Here is an 18,957-nt window from a genome sequence, read left to right as displayed (position 1 = left end):
ATTTCCGCATCCGACTGAGAAAGTATAGGACGAATTTTAGCAATGTTACGGAGATGGAAGAAAGCGGTTCTAGAAATTTTCTTCACATGTGTTTGAAAGGACAGATCAGGGTCGAAAATGACACCTAAATTTTTAAGTGAGTCACTCTGTGATGTGGCAATTGTCCAGGTTCACTGCGGTTTTAGAGAATAAGTCACGGGACTTAGAAGGACCAATAACTAACATTTCAGTCTTTTCAGGGTTAAGACGCAGGAAATTGAGTGACATCCACTCTTTTATCTCAGTGAGGCAGGCCTCCAAAGTTCCACAGTTTAGTGTGGCAGATTCCTCCATCGGGAGATAGAGTTGAGTGTCATCTGCGTAGCAATGGAAACTGATATTATACTTGCGAATAATATCACCTAGTGGAAGCATATAAATGCTGAAGAGAAGGGGGCCAAGCACTGAACCCTGCGGAACACCACAAGTAGCACTAAATGGCTCAGATGTCAATTCGCCATATTTAACGCAGTGTGTTCTTTCTGAGAGGTAGGATCTGAACCATAATAGGACGCTTCCTGAGAGACCAATCCATTTTTCCAACCGTTCTAGCAAGATAATATGGTCCACTGTGTCAAATGCAGCACTAAGGTCCAGCAGCAGCAAAAGTGATGATGCGCCCGAGTCCATTGCCCGTAGGAGATCATTGGTTACCTTAATCAGAGCTGTCTCAGTAGAGTGGTTAGCCCTGAATCCTGATTGCATTGATTCAAAGAGATTGTTCTCGGACATGAAATCATTCAGCTGCTGTGCCACTACTTTTTCAAGTATTTTAGAAAGAAACGGTAGGTTTGACACAGGTCTATAATTACATAAGTTTTCTGGATCTAGGTTGGGTCGTTTCAGTGTGGGTTTAATGACAGTGGACTTAAAAGCAGCTGGAACTACACCTGAGGCGAGTGATATGTTTAAAATATTTAGAACTGAAGGTGCAAGAACGCCAAAGAGACCTTTAATAAGTGAACCTGGAAGTGGGTCGAACTGGCAAGTCGTCGGTTTGGCCGTATTCACCATCTGTTTAAGATTTTAGAGTGACAGTTCACTAAATCGGGACAAAATACCTAGACAGCCACCATGTCGTGCATCTAGAGATTTGAGTGCTTTAGTATGTGTTGAATTAATACTGTCTTTAGCAATTTCTTCCTGTATGCTTTGGATCTTCTTAGTAAAGAAGACCATTATGTCGTGGGCAGAATGGGTGGAGCTATCTGGGATAGTCTGTTGCCTTGTTAGCGATGCTACAGTGTCGAAAAGGACCTTGGGATTGTTCTTTTGTGACACAATCACTTTCGAAAGGTAGGCTGATTTTGCAGAGGCCAGGGCCGCTTTATACTTCAACAAACTATCACACCAGATTTGATGGAAAACTTCAAGCTTGGTAGCGCGCCATTTTCTTTCAGATTTCCTGCATTCAGTCCTGCAGATGGACTTTGATGATCCTATTACAGTAATGTATCAGACTTTTTTCAGAGATGAGGGTGCCAACTGAGACACAGAATAATAGAACACTTTCAATTTGCTTACATATAAATTCATTTTAGAAGAAGAATTCTTACATGTATGTTCCCTTGCCTTTTTTGTTGCCTTCCTATATCTAAGGCAAATAGTGAACCGCAGAAGTTTAAATGAGGCCCGACCCCCCCAAAAAACAACAACAACATAAAAGTAATCAGTGCTCAGCTTGTAAGTATATCAATAGATTGCATAAGTGTGGGCCGTTTATCCCTTCAAACTCAGCCTTGCAAAAGTACCACCGTGTAACATTGAGGCAGGCATTTTATCCTTAAGATAAAACCCTCTCAATGGACCAGTGTGTGATCATGAAAATTAAGAACATTTCACAACTCTCAAGACCAAACAAGGTCCACTTTTTTTCTCAAAGCTAAGCTTCAACACAAGTGCCTTCATTGAGTTCCCAGTTACAATAGTTCAGTTAGCATTTGCTCATTTCTATCTCAAGAGTTATTGACACAAAGTATTTATACAATTTTTATATTTACACATGCCGGATATGGTCAAAGTCTATTGTGACCTTCATATACTCGATCCTCCCTGAGAAGGCTTCCCCATAAAGCTTGTTTCAGATTTTCCTGCATGTTGCGAACGCGTCGTCATCTTATTTTGTACTGAGTAAAACTTCGAGGAAAGGGTATGATTTTCACAGTTGAGTGCAGCTTCAAAACATGGCAGATTAAACGTCTTTCTCTTTTGAGACGTTCACAGCCACTGAGGCAATACTCGTCAAGTTTATTTTACAGTGCTGACGGGAAACAGGTTAATAGTTGACTGAATTTGACTTCCTTAAACCTTGCATGAAATACAATTAAAGACTGAAATCTTACCCCTTTGGCAGAAAATGTTGCTTTAACTATATAGTTTATTTTTGAAGCTATTTTTATCTTGTTTTTTGTGTAAAATTAGCTAAACATTTGGATCTACTAAATACTAGATTGTTTTTGTAATTCTGGTTGAAAATAATCCTTAAAATGAGAAAATCCATCTTCCATCTGCCTTTTTACTCATTCACTGCCATATAGTCTGTTAAACACATCAAAGGTAAAATCTTTTTAGCTAGGCTGTCATTGAAAGCTATAGATGCCAAAGCGCCATTTTCGTTCGACTTCTGACAGATGTCAAAGATTCATATTTTGTCTATTTTTAGTCAAATCAATGCCATTGACAGCTAAAGACACTTATTTTTATATAATTTATGCTTATTTTTTGCCATTGACAGTTATAGACGTGGAACGTCATTTCGAGCTAGGCTGCCATTGATGACCAAGAACATCCCTACATGTCAAAGCAGCATTTTTGCTGGACTACCAAAAAGGTCTACAGAAGTCAAAGCTTCATATTTAGCTTATTCTTATGCAAACACTAACATTGACAGCCAAAGACGTCAAAAGTCATTTTTGATAGGCTGCCATTAAAGTTCCATTTTTAGTAGACTACCAAAGACGGATACAGACTTCAAAGATTCATATTTTGCCCATCTTTCTCCATCACTGCCATCGACAGCGAAACACGTCAAAGGTCATTTTTGTTCTGGCTGTCATTGATGGCTCAAAAACTTTGAACCGACCTGTAGTGCTGCATGGGCCTGTCCGACAGCTCATAGCGAAAATCCTTGCCTTTGGCATTCACAAGCGGAGGCAAGGATGTTTGTCGGATTTGGTATTGTCTGGCAGAAGGTTAGTTCAAAGATGGAGTGCTGGCTGGCGGTTTCTGTTCTCCTTTACTTTCCTTGGGCTGTGTTGATAATGTCTTCGTACTGCGGTGGGGGATCGGTCTCTATGCGGCCATCGATGTTACCTACCGCTTCCTCATATGAGGGCGGCCGATCGGCACTCTCCGAGGTTGGGTAGCCTGCTGGGCTGCTGTGGAGGCTGAGTTCCGAGGGGTCCGCGTGGGGGTAATCCCTCCCCCAATGCTCGCTGGAGACTACTGAAAGAACGTGGTCATGGTGCGAGCGGCCCAAGCTGGGACTACGTTGCGAGCGCTTGCGCGAGTGGCAGCAGAAAACGGCAACCGCCACGGCCATGGCGATGAAAACTACAGTCAGAAGCGGCACGATCAGGTAGAGGGAATGCATGCCACCCACTACTGATTCCAGACCTCCCGAAGGGCTGCTCTCACGGACGTACTCCTCCCAAAAGCGCCTCTGGAAAAAAAAAAAAAGGACGAATTAGCAGCGCTGAGTACAATAAGATGACTCCGGATGTTATCAGGTATTTGTTTTGAGTTGGATTGTACAGTAAACCTGGACCATGGACCTGTCTCCTTTACTTTGAAATTAGACCACAAAAGAATTAGAGGTTTAACCTGCAGCTACTGGACAAGAAATTTTGTGAATACTTGGAAGCGCAGATCGCCTTGTTTTACGATACTAATAAGGATGACATCTCATCGGAGTTACTACAAAGACTTTTAAGGCATTTTTGATAAGGTGCATCATCTCATACCAATCCAGTGCCAAAAAGGCAGCAGGAAAAAACAATTAGAACTGGAAGAAGAAATAACACAATTATATTTCGATAACGCTCAAAATCCATCTAATGAAAAATATAACAGCATTTCAGCCATAAAATTGAAACTTAATCATTTATTATCTGACCAAATAACCATTCTGCATATGAAACAAAAACATTTTGAATTTGGTTATACACCAGAAAAATTGCTCTCAAGACAATTGCATACATTGGAAAGTGACCGAATTATCCACAAAAGATCGGACTCCGGTGTTCTCCACACACAACATGAGGATATTCAAAGAGAATTCAAAAGTTTTTACGAGAGGCTGTACTCTTCTCATAGTACTGCAGAGCCAGGAGTAATGCAAACATGTTTAGACTCATGTAGTTTACCGGAATTTAACCAGTCAAATAGGGAGAGACTGGGTGCAGAAATTACTTGTGCAGACATCATGGATTCCATTAAAGCACCTTAAAATAGAAAAATCCCTGGCCCTGATGGTCTGAGTAAGCAGTTATATAAGCGATTTAGAAAACTTTGGCTCCCTACCTGCTTAAAATGTGTAACAAAGCTATGGAAGATGGCACCCTCCCACCCACATTGAATGAAGCCATTATCACCTTGATACCAAAGAAGGATAGAGACTTTTAAATGGTGGGGTCATATAGGCCAATTTCCCTTTAAAACACAGATCAGAAGATTCTAGCAAAAAACTTGGCAAAGTGGGCAAAATTGTGCACCCAGTCAGGTCTTATCCCAAAACAAAACCCATTTCACAATCTTAAATGCCTTTTTAACCGTATACAATCTGCCAGAAGCCTTTGGGAAGACCTTGTAGTGATAAGCCTTGATGCAGAAAAGGCTTTCGACCAGGTAGAATTTTCTTACTTATTTGTTGGGAAAATTTGGGATTGGAGACGGGTTCATTCCTTGGATTAGCCTATTGTACAGTAATCCCTCTGACAGAATACTGACCAAAAGGACATTGGGGTTGCAAACAGGGATGTGTATTGAGCACTTTTGTTGTTTGCTCTAGCTCTGGAGCCCCTCACACAAACAATTAGAGAAGACCCTGCCATATATGGCTATAACACAGAACATACTTGCATAAAATTTCCTTGTACACAGATGACATTCTTCTGTATGTAACCCAAACCAAAACTACAATCCCACAGCTTTTGGAAATAATTGAGTTGTTTGGAACATTTTCAGGTTATAGAATTAATTGAACTAAGAGCGAGATTGTGCCAATAAGTCTTACTGATGAAGGTTTGTTGAGACGATTCCCCTTTAAGATAACTGTGAAAAACATTACATATTTAGGGATTGTGATCACCAAAAAATATAAGGCTCTGTTTGAGGCAAACTTTACTCCCTTAATTGAGAAACCATGTAGAATTTTGGACTTGTTGCCAATATCGTTAGAGAGTTAGAGTTAATGCAATTAATATGATCTTCCTTCCTCAATTCTTATATCTCCTGCAAAACATACCAATAGTCATCAGTAAAAGCTTCATCAAAATATTAGATGCTACTATCCTATCATTCTTTTGGAATTACAAAGCACGTAAGGAGCATATCCTTAGTTGCTCGTTAAATGCTGGGCTGCCCCTAATTTAATGTAAGGTCCACAGAACTCATTACTCCCATATGTGAGAAATGTGAGTCTGTCGAGGCCGACCTGTTGCACAGCTTCACAATTAGTAACAAACTTTAAGCTTTTTGGGTTGATATTTTTTTCTCAATAATATTTGGTAGGCTGATAGAACCTGAACCGCTTATTATAATCTTTGGAATATCTAAAGTATTTTATTCACTAACGCAGCAACAGCTTCTTTCCTACCCCGACCACCCTACCGAGGATAAGCAGTGCAGAAAATGAATGAATGTTTGCTTGAGTATGGGAACTTTGCTTTTAATAGAAAGGAGGCAAAGTTTCTTTAAAATGTACTTCAAACCTCTGCAAAAGTTCCCTACCGTAATATCACAAGTAAGAGCGCTATTAAATTCACAATACTCAACACTGTCTTGTACCACTGACAGACTGAAGAGATCTTTTCTTCCTCATGCCATGAGGTTCTTTAACTCCACCCGGCGGAGTAAAGGCCCACATTAAACCACACCCCCTACATTGCATATTACTGTATTTTATTGCAATGTGTATTCTGTGTAGCACTATCTAGATACTCTATATAACAAGCTACAGTGGGTATTAGCACGTCACATTGGATATTTGTATATTGTATTCTTTTTGCTTTATTATTGTATTGTTCTCAGCGCAGGGATGATGCTAGAAATGTGAATTTCCCAGCGGGGAGGTATCTATCTATCTATCTCATTTGGGGAAACTAGTGTGTGATTCTCTCTCAGTATTTTCTGTGTATTCAAACACTATCTGTTCCAAAACTGCTGTTCTTTCCTCACTGAGAGAAGTCTTATGAGCCAGAGGGAAAGGATAGAGACAGAGGGAGAGTGGTAGGGAGTGAAAGTGGTTCAGGGATTGGATAGTTACTTTGTATTGTTATACTGTTTTTTTACTGCTTTTGTTGAGAACAAAATATTTGAAGTGCAGTTGCCTATCTGTACTTGACCAGGTTGTGATTTTGATTCATTTATTTTATACTGCAGTGTTAACACACTTTATATTGTAAAACAGTTCACTTTTGTTGTGTGAAAATACTTCACGTACAGTAGCGTATGTCTACTTGAGGAGTTGTCTGACTAAAGATTGTAATTTATTTAGAGCAGGGGTGGGCAAACATTTTGAGTTGCGGGCCGCATAGGCTTAAACATTTTTGAAAGGGCCAGGAGGAGAAAAAAATGTTGATTACATTTTTTTTATATATAGCGATACAGTCTCGAATACAAACCTCAGCTATACCTGAGTGTAGCTCCTATGCTGTTAAACAGAGGAAAGAAAAGCTACTGAACTTGTTCTAGGTTTGAGGAATGGTAATATTTATTTTGTTAAATATGTTTAATTTCGGGCAGCATGGCGGCGCAGTGGTTAGCGCGTGTGCGGCACAGTTCTGAGGTCATGAGATCGAACCTTCCTGTGTGGAGTTTGTATGTTCTCCCCGTGGGTTGCGCGAGTTTCCTCCAGGCACTTCGGCTTCCTCCCACATTCCAAAAACATACATGTCAGGTCAATTGGCCGGTCCAAATTGTCCCTAGGTGTGAATGAGCGAGTGACCTGTCTGTCCCTGTGTGCCCTGCGACTGGCTGGCAACCAGTTCACAGTGTCCCCTGCCCAATGACAGCTGGGATGGGCTCCAGCACCCCCGCGACCTTACTGAAGATAAGCGGTGCAGATAATGGATGGATGTTTTATTTATTTTTCAGTTTGATAGCCGGTCATCTACTCTAATTTCGTTGTCAAACTATTTTTAGTAGCAAAATTTACGTTTCTCTGCACTGATAGGGTTTAGAATTAACAATCAATCTATTTTGTCTCAGAATAAGTTACACAGTAATACACTTTGAATTTCAATGACAGTTCAAATGGATGACAAGAAGGTTCATTAAATAAGCAAAGAAAACACAATTCCAATGTTTTCCATTTCAAGGGAACCCAAATGCATGGGTGGAGAAGCACCTTTTCCGTTACTGGCTTCATCTAGTGTTAAAACTGAGAAGTGCAACAGAGCTGAGCTCAAGCGCCATGTGCGGGCCATATTCAACTAAATTTTCAGAATTTGCTGCGGGCCAATAAAAACTGCCCCGCGGGCAGCAGTTGGCCCACGGGCCATAGTTTGGACACCACTGCTTTAGAGTAAAACTCAATTGATATTGTTTCACAATTGATTTTTGTTGTGAAGATAGTACTTGAAGTTTGGTGAGCTATGTCTACATGAAGAGTTGTCTGAGGTTGTGAGAGTCTAATTTATTAAACTTGCATTACATTGTTTACTGTTGATAGTTACTTTATTATATTGTTTATTGTTTTGCGCTTTGAGTGTAGGATCAATTAGTTGCTGGTGAGGTGGATTAAATATTACAAGATTCTATAGCACAACTACCTGTCTTATCTGTTCAACTGACTCAATTACTGTTCAAAAAAAACTTCAAATTCTTTGACATTCAACTTCTTTTTAAAGTAACGAAAATAGTTACATTCCCTGGTTTACTATGGAGTAATTCAGTTACTAACTCTGTACCTTTTTGGAAAAAGTAGTGCGTAACTATACCTACTTTTTTAAAGTAACATGCCAAACACTGGTATTAACGTTCACGTATAAGAACTGTATGTCTTTCCAAAATTATCCACCTATTTGTGTGGCTCCGGGCGCACTTACAAATTTCTGGCCAATTTAGTTTTTTACATGCGCTCTATAGTCCAGAAAACACTGTAGTCATAACACTATTGTGTCAGGCATTTCCTATTTAGGAGGTCATGGGATAACGATGTAAAATTTATGGTGATGCAACATTAATGTCGATGTATCATCATCTTCTCACCGTCTTTTCGTCGTTTTCGAAAGCCTCTCGGGCCTCCTCGTAGGTGCAGATCTCCTCGCGGCATTCCCTTTGGATGTTGCCCTGCTTCATCTCCTCCAGCAGGAAGTTTGCCCTGGGCAGACGCCGCAGCACCGAGTGGGCTGCGTTCGCCGGCAGGAAAACTGCACGAGGGGAGGAAAAGTGCGGAGATTTGTGAAAAAACGCCATCGAGAAGGCAAGCCGGCGAAGGGCAACAGCAGGGAAGATGAAAACATGGAGGAAGAAAAGTGTTTTTGTGGAAAAGAATAGAGGGGCCAAGACAAAAAGAGAGGGAAATGACTAAAGTAGGAGGGGGGGGTAGGGGCTATTAAACAGGAAACAAAGCCTATCCGGTGCCCAGCGTCTTTAATTTTGGCATCAAGCAAACTGTTGGCTGCTCCATTTCTCACATCTCGAACATGACGCCTCAACTGCTGCCGGGTGTGCTTTCTTTTCCCAACAAGCGATGACATTTATGTGATTAGACATGATTAAATAACATGATAGAAAAGAGAAAAAGTACCATTTGAAAATGCACCGTACAACCCGGGGTAGAATTTGGTGGATAAGATTGGAAATGCGTACAGGAATTTTTAAGTGTGCATCACTACACGAGGGTTTTGTGGTATCGACCCTTTGCATACGACATCACGTTGCCTTCCCAGGGAGAATGAGAAACATGACGGATGGCAAGGAGCACCCTAGCAGACAGCACTTGAATGAGCATTTGAGTTGAAACAAATACCAATAACTACAGGAGAATAGAACTACCACTTTTTACGATGGTGATTTCTTGCTGTGCCGACCGGCAAGGTTCTAAGCCCGATTTGGAATTTTATGGTTCCCTTTTGACGAAGACAGAATACAAGATGTTTATCTACATATCAAACGGAGGGACTGACAACACGGCCGCCCTCAAGAATTGAAGGATTTGCAGCAAACATTTTTTACAAGGTAAGTTTGATGTATTTTCGAGCAATTTTATGTTAAGTAGGTACAAGTCACGTCAAAAACACAATTAGTTAACTAGTGCCAACGATAATGTCTTACCATTGCCATTTCGTACTACGTAAACAAAATGTTTTTTTTTGCAACTAACCAGTGATTTAAAACAATAATCTTTCAAATTTCACATGTATTGAAAACATATGTGCTCTACCACAAAGATTTTTGAACTGTCATCTTATCAAAGGATAAAACAGAAGATGAAGATAAGATAAAACGTTATTTTCAACAAGCCCAATAGTGTTTTCTGTACTAGGTGCAAATGCCCAATGATTTACTGTTGCTTTATATTCCTCCAAAATTTAGATACAAAGTTGTTATAGTTACATTTGCGCCAGGGGGACATTTCACACCAAGGGTGCATTTTTCGGCACAACTAAGCGCAGCAACGCGTACCAGCAACGAAGAACTTTGATAAACTTTTAGATCAGCACTGGTGTATGGGGAAAGTCCCCATCATGTGGATTGAAGTCAGGCAGACTGGACTGTTTGGTCAGATGTGTGCATATGTCAAGAGGAAGACTGTATGGGTCGGTAGCTCGCCCTGCTAATGCTATCCTTCATCCATCCATCATCTGCACCGCTTATCCTCAGCAGGGTAGCAGGGGTGCTGGAGCCCATCCCAGCTGTCTTTGTGCACTGGGCAGGGGACACCCTGAACTGGTTGCCAGCCAGTCGCAGGGGACACGGAGAGACAACTCATCCAGACCTAAGGACAATTTAGACCGGGTAATTAACCTGAAATGCAAGTTTTTTGGAATGTGGGATGAAAACGGAGTGCCTGGAGGAAACCCACGCAAGCAAGAGGAGAACATGCAAACTCCACAAAGGTAGGATGGTAGTTGGACCTCAGAACTGTTCCGTGGAAGTGCCGTGCCGACTAATGCTATACTCAGTTTCTCTAATTAAAGCTCTTCCTGCTTTGCGTCCTCATCGTTATTCGTTTGACTGGTCATTGCCAATGGTGTTGAATAGTATAGTTTTTTTTGTGGTTGGTGTCTACTGTGTAATGCTATCACCCACTGTTTACTATCGTTCACTGCCGTCTGTCATGGTGTCGTCATGTGGTTAGGTCACATGTGTGCAAAGGGTCAATACAGTAATATAGGGCTGCAACCAACGATTATGGTAATAATCGATGAATCGGATTTTTCAAATTTCCTCCTCCTTGTTTAAATATTAAATTTTTGGACGGATAAACAGTAAACAAAACAACAAAATATCCTGTAATATAAAACAATTGAAAATACAAGTATTTGTCAATTAGGCTGCCAATAAACACGAATGCATATAAATGTATGCTTTACACCTCCAAATATGTAAGACTCTTTTCCTACCACCTTACAAAACAAAAAACAAATAACAATACATTCCATTTGATGAATTGCACTTTCTTTATCCCCCCCGCAAAAAAAGTCCAAAACAAACCCCTCTTTCATTTTTTTTAACTACAGACGCTCCCCTACTTACGCCCATTCGACTTACAAAAAACGGTAGATACTAACATTTTTTCCGGATGTCGACAAATATTCAGACATTGCTGTTAGATTTTGTATTGTGCACTTTTATCCGAGTAGAGGACAGTACTGTAGTGCTTCTTTCCGCTCCGTGGCGCTGTGACAGGTCACCCAGCATCCACCCTGTAGAAAAAATCCGGCTTCTACTCCCTAGTTCGGGGTAAACATACTGTACTGAATCTCCAACGCGCGAAGAATTTTGACATTTTTATTGTTTAATATCTCGTGCATCCATTCAATATGGTTGATGTAAAGTGTAAAGAGGCCAGCAGTTTCTTCTGAAACAAAAATGGAATAAGAAAGCTTGAGGGAAGATTATAAACATTCCTAATATGACAATGATATATGCTCAATAATCTGACCCTTGTGAAAAGGTAAACATGTGAGTGTTATTGTTTTTTTTAACTTTGTTTACCTATTTTCTAATTTTTGTCTATTTCCGCAGCACTGTCTGTTCCCTATAAAATTGTTAACTTTGTTTCATGATGAAACAGTCAAACACTACAAAGTTGAAGCTTTCATGCCAATTTTGTTTGTAATAAACATTGTAATAATGCAATGTTTAATAGTTAGCGCCCCGGCCGAGTCATTCCTAAGACTTAAAAAGTGGTCGGCGGCGCCCTCTGTTGGCTGCGGCTGCATCGGCTTGCTACAACGGGTCAGGTGCAATCGACATTTCGTTCTGTGTACATTGTTACACAGAATGACAATACAAGGAAATTATTATTATTATTATCATTATTATTAAAAAATGTAAGAACTTTTTTGTTTGTATAAAAACGGTCTTGGCGCCGTCTGTAGGACCAAAGTGGTACCACAACTCCCCACGTCACAATGGACTTATCGTACTTGGTTGCTCATAAACCATGTGATAGAACAAATCAATAATCTAACTAGTTGCAATGCTTTTAATCATCGATTATATTGATTACTTGTTGCAGCCCTACAATAATCCCTTGCTGTATAGCAATTTACTTTTTGCGGTTTCAATACTTGGTTAAAGGTAAAATTTTGATCTGGGATAAATTGAAAAAAAAAAAAAAATCTTCCCTCCTCACCATTCTGAATCTTATTATTTTTCCCTAAAAAAGAAAAAGAAAAAGGGAGGAAAGTCACAAAATAAAATCACAAGCGGAAAAAAAAAACAGCAAACTTACCACTCCCCATGTTTCCTTTCAAGTCTTTCCCCGGGTGATTCATCTACAAAAAATAAAACATCAAATTTTTAGACTTGCAGATAAATGCAAAACAATAATTAACTTTCACAACTTTGTAGACTTGGTAAGGCGAATAAGTAACTTTAAAAAAAAACATTTTACGTGCTCTCAAGGAGGCCTGTTTCAAACTGGATACCAAAGTAACTGATGCAAGGAATAGTGAGAACATGCTATGTGAAAAAAATAAATACTCCTAATTAGTCTTTAAAGGCTTCCGGGGGTCATGTAACTTCTTAAGTGGACCCCATATTGGGTTAAAAGCTAATTTTGAATAAGATGCAACAATGAATCCATCACCTTACTTCATAAATTTTGAAATTTAAGGATGTCTGAGGTCCAGCCCGAAAATTCGATACAAAAACAATGCCCCCGCCCCAGCTCCTAAATCTGTTTTTTTTTTTTTTTAATTGTAAACAATTATATTATTTGACCATAAATAATAATACTCTGGACCACTTCTAATCTAAACACCTTCCTGGAAATTCACGAATCGCAGAAAGTACCAGGATTAAAAGTGAAAGATGTGCCTTGTTTATTGTAAATAATGAGAGCGCTTATACAATCTTGACCACTGTGAATGCCATGTTTATGATTCACAATCAGAAATAAGTTCATAATTGATAGCAGCGAGTGTTTATAAGTGCATATTTTGTGATAAAAAGATCACGTAAGTAGATATTATTGGTAATTCACCGTTGCTATTGACCAAAATCAGCCCAGTAGTACGGTGCCAGTGTCCCAGCAGACCAATTACTAGGGTTGCAACAAAGAACTATTTCGATAGTAGACCAGTCAGACTGTTGAAACGAATAGTCGATAAATCAGATAATATTAATTATTATGAATTATTTCTTGAAACATGAAGTCAATTTCATTATGTGAATATGAGAACAAGAAAAATGCAGTGCCCAGTCAGTCGAGACAAGTACATAAAGATGTGTCAATTTTTTTAGGGACAGGCAAACAAATAATAAGTTAAAATCAAACATTTATTATCCCTGTGAACCAAGTAAGCAGCAGCAGAACAGTAAATAAAACGGTTATGTGCATTTTGTGAAGTACATTAAATGGGAAATAACGTCTGTTTGGAATCAAACCGTTTTGAACTGATGTTTGTCGTTTTTAACGTTTTAACAAATGACGTTTGTTCCATTTTCATAGATTGTCAGGCCAGTCTGGCAACATGCTCAAAGTGTCTTTTATAGTAAAACATACGTATAAACCATACAATGCATGTCATTGTTTAATGCCAATTGTGTTTGTATTGATGCAACATCCTTCTGTACATTCAAGGCCATCCATGACCTTGCCCCTCCCTACCTCCCCGAATTACTTTACATTCCCACGCCATCCCTCACCCTTAGATCCTCCTCCTCTCTTCATTTCACTGTACCCACTGCCCGTCTCAGCTCCAGGGGGAACAGAGCTTTCAGCCGGTCTGCCCCCCAGCTCTGAAACTCATTACCACCTGACCTCCGGAATTCCGCCACGCTGTCCGCTTTCAAATCTGGACTCAAAACCCACTTCTTTAGACTGGTCTATTCATAATTATCTGCTTCACATACCATCACCTATTTTTTAACTTTGTTTTATTTGGTATTTATAACTTGCTTGTTTTATCTTGATTTTTTTTTTAATGTCTGATATTCCGCGTACAGCGACCTTGGTTGTCTTGAAAGGCACTTTTAAGAAATATTTATTATTATTATCATCATCATCATCATTTTAGCATTGATTAAACAGGCTTAGTGGTTCATAGTGTGACACAACGAATCGACGATGGAATTAGTTGCAGACACTTTTAATAAACAATTCTAATCGATTAGTTGTTGCAGCCCTCCATGATACCTAAGGTCTGTTTTGCAAACTTTGCAAGTAGTCATTTTATTTGCCCTATCAAGGCTCAAATGCTCCAAAATCTTAGACGTTTTAGTACGCATCAACATCATTATCGATTATTTTTATGATCGATGATTTTATTGTCTACAACATCGTTGCAGCAACACCGATTTCGCTGAATGACGTTTCATTTACGTCATCACCATCTTGCTCGGCGACGCCTGAGAACGTTCCGCCTATGATTCCGATTCCCACATCCACAAACAGCACAAAGCTTTAAAGTTATTAATACATGAAGTCAATGTTATCAATCTCTCTGGTTGTTATCCATGAAGGCGGCCGCTTAAAAGTCACGTGACCCTCGAAAGCTTTTCACAATTTGAAGAGTGGTGACGTCACCGTCAGAGTGGCGAGATATTTGTCGTTCGAAGGTGAGTGACCAATGGCGGCCAACCGTCCACGCTTACTCACGGGCGGATTCGGGGAGGGACAGAAAAAAAAGCCTCGTGTGGTGAAAACAATGACAAATTATTAAAATGACAGTTTTAGTGAGGTATAAAATAATTTAAAACACAGCTTGTCGTCCCTGGTCGACGTCGTCGCAAAGCGGGGCTGAGGTTACCAAGCGCCCCCGTTCGTGACAACCAAACGGAGGATGATTTTGGAAGAACACACATTTCTCATGAAATTGTCTTAGTTTGTAATTCAGTGTCATTACAAATGAAAAAAATAGTCATTTAATCCACTTACTTTTTCCGCCCCATAGACTGTAAGTTCACGCTACAGCCTCGCTCATCATCTCAGTTGCTATGCTCAATACGAATGCGCCGAAGTGTTTATAGCAAACGGGGCTGTGGTTCATTAAAGAGACAGGACGGAGGTACAAATAAAATAAATAGCTGTTGTCATTCACAAATCAAAATTGAATTGCACCAAAATTGAGACATTTTATAAAATAAGATATTAATACTTGTGGGATAATTATGAACCTTCTTAGTATCATTTTCATTGAACTTTTATTTACAAGAGATAGAACGGACATGAAACGCTGACGTCATTCAAAAACTTTGAATTAAGCCTCCTGTTGTCCTCTTTTTAAGGGACATCTTCCTACTTTTTAATACCGCCTACATGGAAATGTGAATGAAAACAATATTACATTTTATTCTAATCTTGGGACAGATCCAGGAGAGGTCATGTAAAGTAAAAAAAAAGTAATATTTGGCAGGTTTTTTTTTCAACAGGAGGGTTAAGTGTGGTAAAAAAAGTGTTCATTTTTTTTATTATCCCATCTTAATTATATATTGCAATATCAACTTTAATTTATTTAATAATTATAATCCATTGTGGTCGGATTTTGCTTTATTTGGAGATAAGATCTGCAACCTCAACGGAAGTTTTTAAATCGAGGCTTAAGACACACTTCTATTCCAAAGCATATGATTGATGCCCACCTCATATTCTGTTTTGTCCTGTCTTTTTCCGACGCCTGCCTGGCTGATACGAAGGAGAAGGATGATTTGGGATGGGTTAGCGGACCAGCGTCTGACCTGCAGCATGTCAACCCCTGCATTTACCAGCTGGCAGAGACGGGAGGCAGCGTCGTGGCCGTCATAGACTTTCTGGACTGGTTTGCAGGCTGGCGGCGTTGTTGATGTCATGCACTTTCCGGACATTTTCAACATCTTACCTAATGTTTACTATTATGTGTACAGTAATGCTAATTGTAATTCACCCTGGTCAATCCTGGAAGGGGGAGTACCACATGTGAGGTCCTTTCTCAAGGCTTCTCTTTTCTCCTCACACTGAGGTTTTTGAGTTGTTCCTTGCCCGCATGCTGGTTTAAGATCAGGTAATTGTGTAATTTTGTAATTGTAATCCTGTGCGGTCCTTTGAGACATTTTTGTGATTAAGGGCTATATAAATAAATGTGACTTGACTTGACTTTTTAGTATTTATATGATCCCGCTTGGTGACATTATCCGCAAGTATAATATTGGTTTCCATTGCTATGCAGATGACACTCAACTGTATGTGCCACTGGAAAAAACTGGACATTTAAGTTTTAGAAATCTGGAGGATTGCCTTACTGAGATTCAAAGATGGATGTCAAATAATTTTTTACGCCTTAACCCAGAAAAAACTGAAATGTTGATTATTGGTCCCGCTCACTGTCGTCATTTGTTTTCAAACATTACCCTGAACCTAGACAAATGTAATATCACCCATAGTGACTCGGTCAAAAATCTAGGTGTTATATTTGATCCTAATCTGTCGTTTCAGTTACATGTGAAAAATATTACTAGAATAGCTTTCTACCACCTCCGTAATATTGCGAAGATTTGTTCAATGCTGTCCCAATCAGATGCAGAGATTTTAATTCATGCGTTTATTACTTCTCGGCTTGATTACTGTAATGTATTGCTTTCTGGTCTCCCGATGTCTAGCATTAAAAGTTTGCAGCTGGTTCAGAATGCGGCAGCTAGACTTTTGACTAAGACTAAAAATTTTGAGCATATTACACCTGTATTGGCCAACTTGCACTGGCTCCCAGTCCACTTAAGATGTGACTTTAAGGTTCTCTTATTAACATATAAATGTTTGCATGGGCTTGCACCCTCTTATCTCTCTGATTTGATTTCCCCCTATGTTCCTGCACGGAGTCTGCGCTCGGAAAATGCCGGTCTACTTGTGATTCCGAGAGCCAAGAAGTCTGCGGGCTTGAGAGCGTTCTCCATCCGGGCCCCGGTGTTGTGGAATGCCCTGCCTCTGGAGATAAGATCTGCAACCTCAACGGAAGTTTTTAAATTGAGGCTTAAGACACACTTCTATTCCAAAGCATTTGATTGATGCCCACCTCGTATTCTGTTTTGTCCTGTCTTTTTCTGAGGCCTGCCTGGCTGATACGAAGGAGAAGGATGATTTGGGATGGGTCAGCGGACCGGGGTCTGACCTGCAGCATGTCAACCCCTGCATTTACCAGCTGGCGTCGTCGTTGATGTCATGCTCTTTCCGGACATTTTCAACATCTTACCTAGTGTTTACTATTCTGTGTACAGTAATGCTAATTGTAATTCGCCCTGTTCAATCCTGGAAGGGGGATTACCACATGTGAGGTCCTTTCTCAAGGTTTCTCTTTTCTCCTCACACTGAGGTTTTTGAGTTTTTCCTTGCCCGCATGCTGGTTTGCTAATTTAAGATCAGGTAATTGTGTAATTTTGTAACTGTAATCCTGTGCAGTCCTTTGAGACATTTTTGTGATTAAGGGCTATATAAATAAATTTGACTTGACTTGACTTGACTTGACTTATTTAAATAAAGCGACAGAATGGACACTGACGTCATTCAGATGCATTTACTTAAAATGGCGTAAAATGTAATGTTGAAAATATATTTTTATAAACAAATAATAATTTGTGATAGTAATATGCATTTTTATCATAAACATCAGATAATAATGATCATCTTAAGTATTATTTTAATTTTACTTTTCTTCATTAAAAAAACAGAACGGACGTGAAAAAAAACGCTGAGGTTATTCAGGAATATTGAATTAAATGGCGTAAAAAATAAATATTTGTACACTATGCCATCTTAATTATATATTACAATAGAGTACTCTAACACGCATTTCCATCAAAATTATGATACCGTAATTTTTAGCATTTTTTTTTAGTTTACTTCATTTCATAAAAGTGACGGAACGGACGTTGAAAACGTCATTCACATTCGTCGAGTTAGAATTGTGTAAAATTATAGCTTTCTATAATCGAATAATATATTTTGCAAATTAATAATACATTGCGATAGTAATACACAACTATTTTCATCATAATTGCGAGGTAACTGAGATCATTTTTAATACTGTATTATCTTATATCTGTATTTCAAGCACAAAAAACTTAAAATTGAAATAATGAACGGACCTGAATGTCATAAAGTTAAATATTTATGTTCAATTGATTGTTTTGTTTTCACACACATATATATATATATATATATATATATATATATATATATATATATATATATATATATATATTCAAATCCAGCTACCGGACTTCCCGTGCGGAGTTTGTATGTTCTCCCCGTGCTTGCGTGGGTTTCCTCCGGGCACTTCAATTTCCTCCCACATTCCAAAGACATGCATTTCAGGTGGATTGGACGGTCCAAATTGTCCCTAGATGTGAATGAGCAAGCGAGTTGTCTGTCCCTGTGTGCCCTGCGATTGGCTGACAACCTGTTCAGGGTGTCCCCTGCCCACTGCCCGATGATTGCTGGGATGGGCTCCAGCACCCCCGCGACCCTACTGAGGATATATATATATATATATATATATATATATATATATATATATATATATATATATATATATATACTGGACTGTCTCAGAGAATTTGAATATTGTGATAAAGTTCTTTATTTTCTGTAATGCAATTAAAAAAACAAAAATGTCATACATTCTGGATTCATTACACATCAACTGAACTATTTCAAGCCTTTTATTATTTTAATATTGCTGAATTTGGCTTACAGCTTAAGAAAACTCAAAAATCCAATCTCAAAATATTAGAATATCATGAAAAAGTATACAAGTAGGCTATTCAACTAATCACCTGAATCATCTAATTAACTCGAAACACCTTGCGAGGGTTTCCTGAGCCTTAAAAACACTCAGCTTGGTTCAGTAAACTAAATCACTGCTGATCTGACTGCTGTCCAGAGGACCATCATTGATACCCTCCATCAGGAGGGTAAGACACAAAAAGAAATTTCTCAAAGAGCAGGCTGTTCACAGAGTGCAGTTTCAAAGCATATCCACAAAAAGTCTGTTGGAAGGGAAAAATGTGGCCGGAAACGCTGCACAACCAAGAGAGATGACCGCAGCCTTA

At 39.2% G+C, this 18,957-nt stretch overlaps 1 protein-coding gene and 1 long non-coding RNA gene across 3 annotated transcripts; one reads left to right on the top strand and one right to left on the bottom strand.

The window, feature by feature from the left end:
• Positions 1–1,554: 1,554 nt before the first annotated feature.
• On the bottom strand, positions 1,555–14,964 carry prrg1 (proline rich Gla (G-carboxyglutamic acid) 1). 2 transcript variants are annotated; one of them, XM_088350415.1, is made up of 5 exons: positions 14,816–14,964; positions 12,167–12,209; positions 12,068–12,091; positions 8,470–8,630; positions 1,555–3,700 (listed from the first exon to the last, which is right to left on the bottom strand). In XM_088350415.1, the coding sequence occupies exons 2-5, from the start codon at positions 12,207–12,209 to the stop codon at positions 3,275–3,277; spliced, it is 654 nt and encodes a 217-aa protein (XP_088206541.1). In that variant the 5' UTR covers positions 14,816–14,964; the 3' UTR covers positions 1,555–3,274. The 2 variants fall into 2 exon arrangements, with proteins under 2 accessions (XP_088206541.1, XP_088206542.1); XM_088350416.1 differs by lacking the exon at positions 12,068–12,091 and having other exon boundaries at positions 14,816–14,960.
• LOC148354618 (uncharacterized) lies at positions 14,282–17,361 on the top strand. The gene is made up of 2 exons (XR_015852303.1): positions 14,282–14,496; positions 15,574–17,361. It is a non-coding gene; the product is annotated as an uncharacterized LOC148354618 (long non-coding RNA).
• The last annotated feature ends 1,596 nt before the right edge of the window (positions 17,362–18,957 follow it).

The sequence above is a fragment of the Urocampus carinirostris genome, chromosome 12, assembly GCF_059441175.1.
Source record: "Urocampus carinirostris isolate Australia breed hairy pipefish chromosome 12, RoL_Ucar_1.0, whole genome shotgun sequence".
NCBI lineage: Eukaryota > Metazoa > Chordata > Actinopteri > Syngnathiformes > Syngnathidae > Urocampus > Urocampus carinirostris.
Note: the sequence above shows the minus strand (reverse complement) of the source record. Positions and strands in the feature narration are given on the sequence as shown.

Bases quoted from the DNA above. Each gene is read 5' to 3' on its own strand.
- prrg1 (XM_088350415.1), bottom strand. From the start codon at position 12,209: ATGAATCACCCGGGGAAAGACTTGAAAGGAAACATGGGGAGTG. The intron at 8,631-12,067 runs GTGAGGAGGGAA...CCCCTCGTGCAG, and splicing joins AAATAATAAGATTCAGAATG to TTTTCCTGCCGGCGAACGCA. The intron at 3,701-8,469 runs GTGAGAAGATGA...TTTTTTTTCCAG, and splicing joins TCGAAAACGACGAAAAGACG to AGGCGCTTTTGGGAGGAGTA.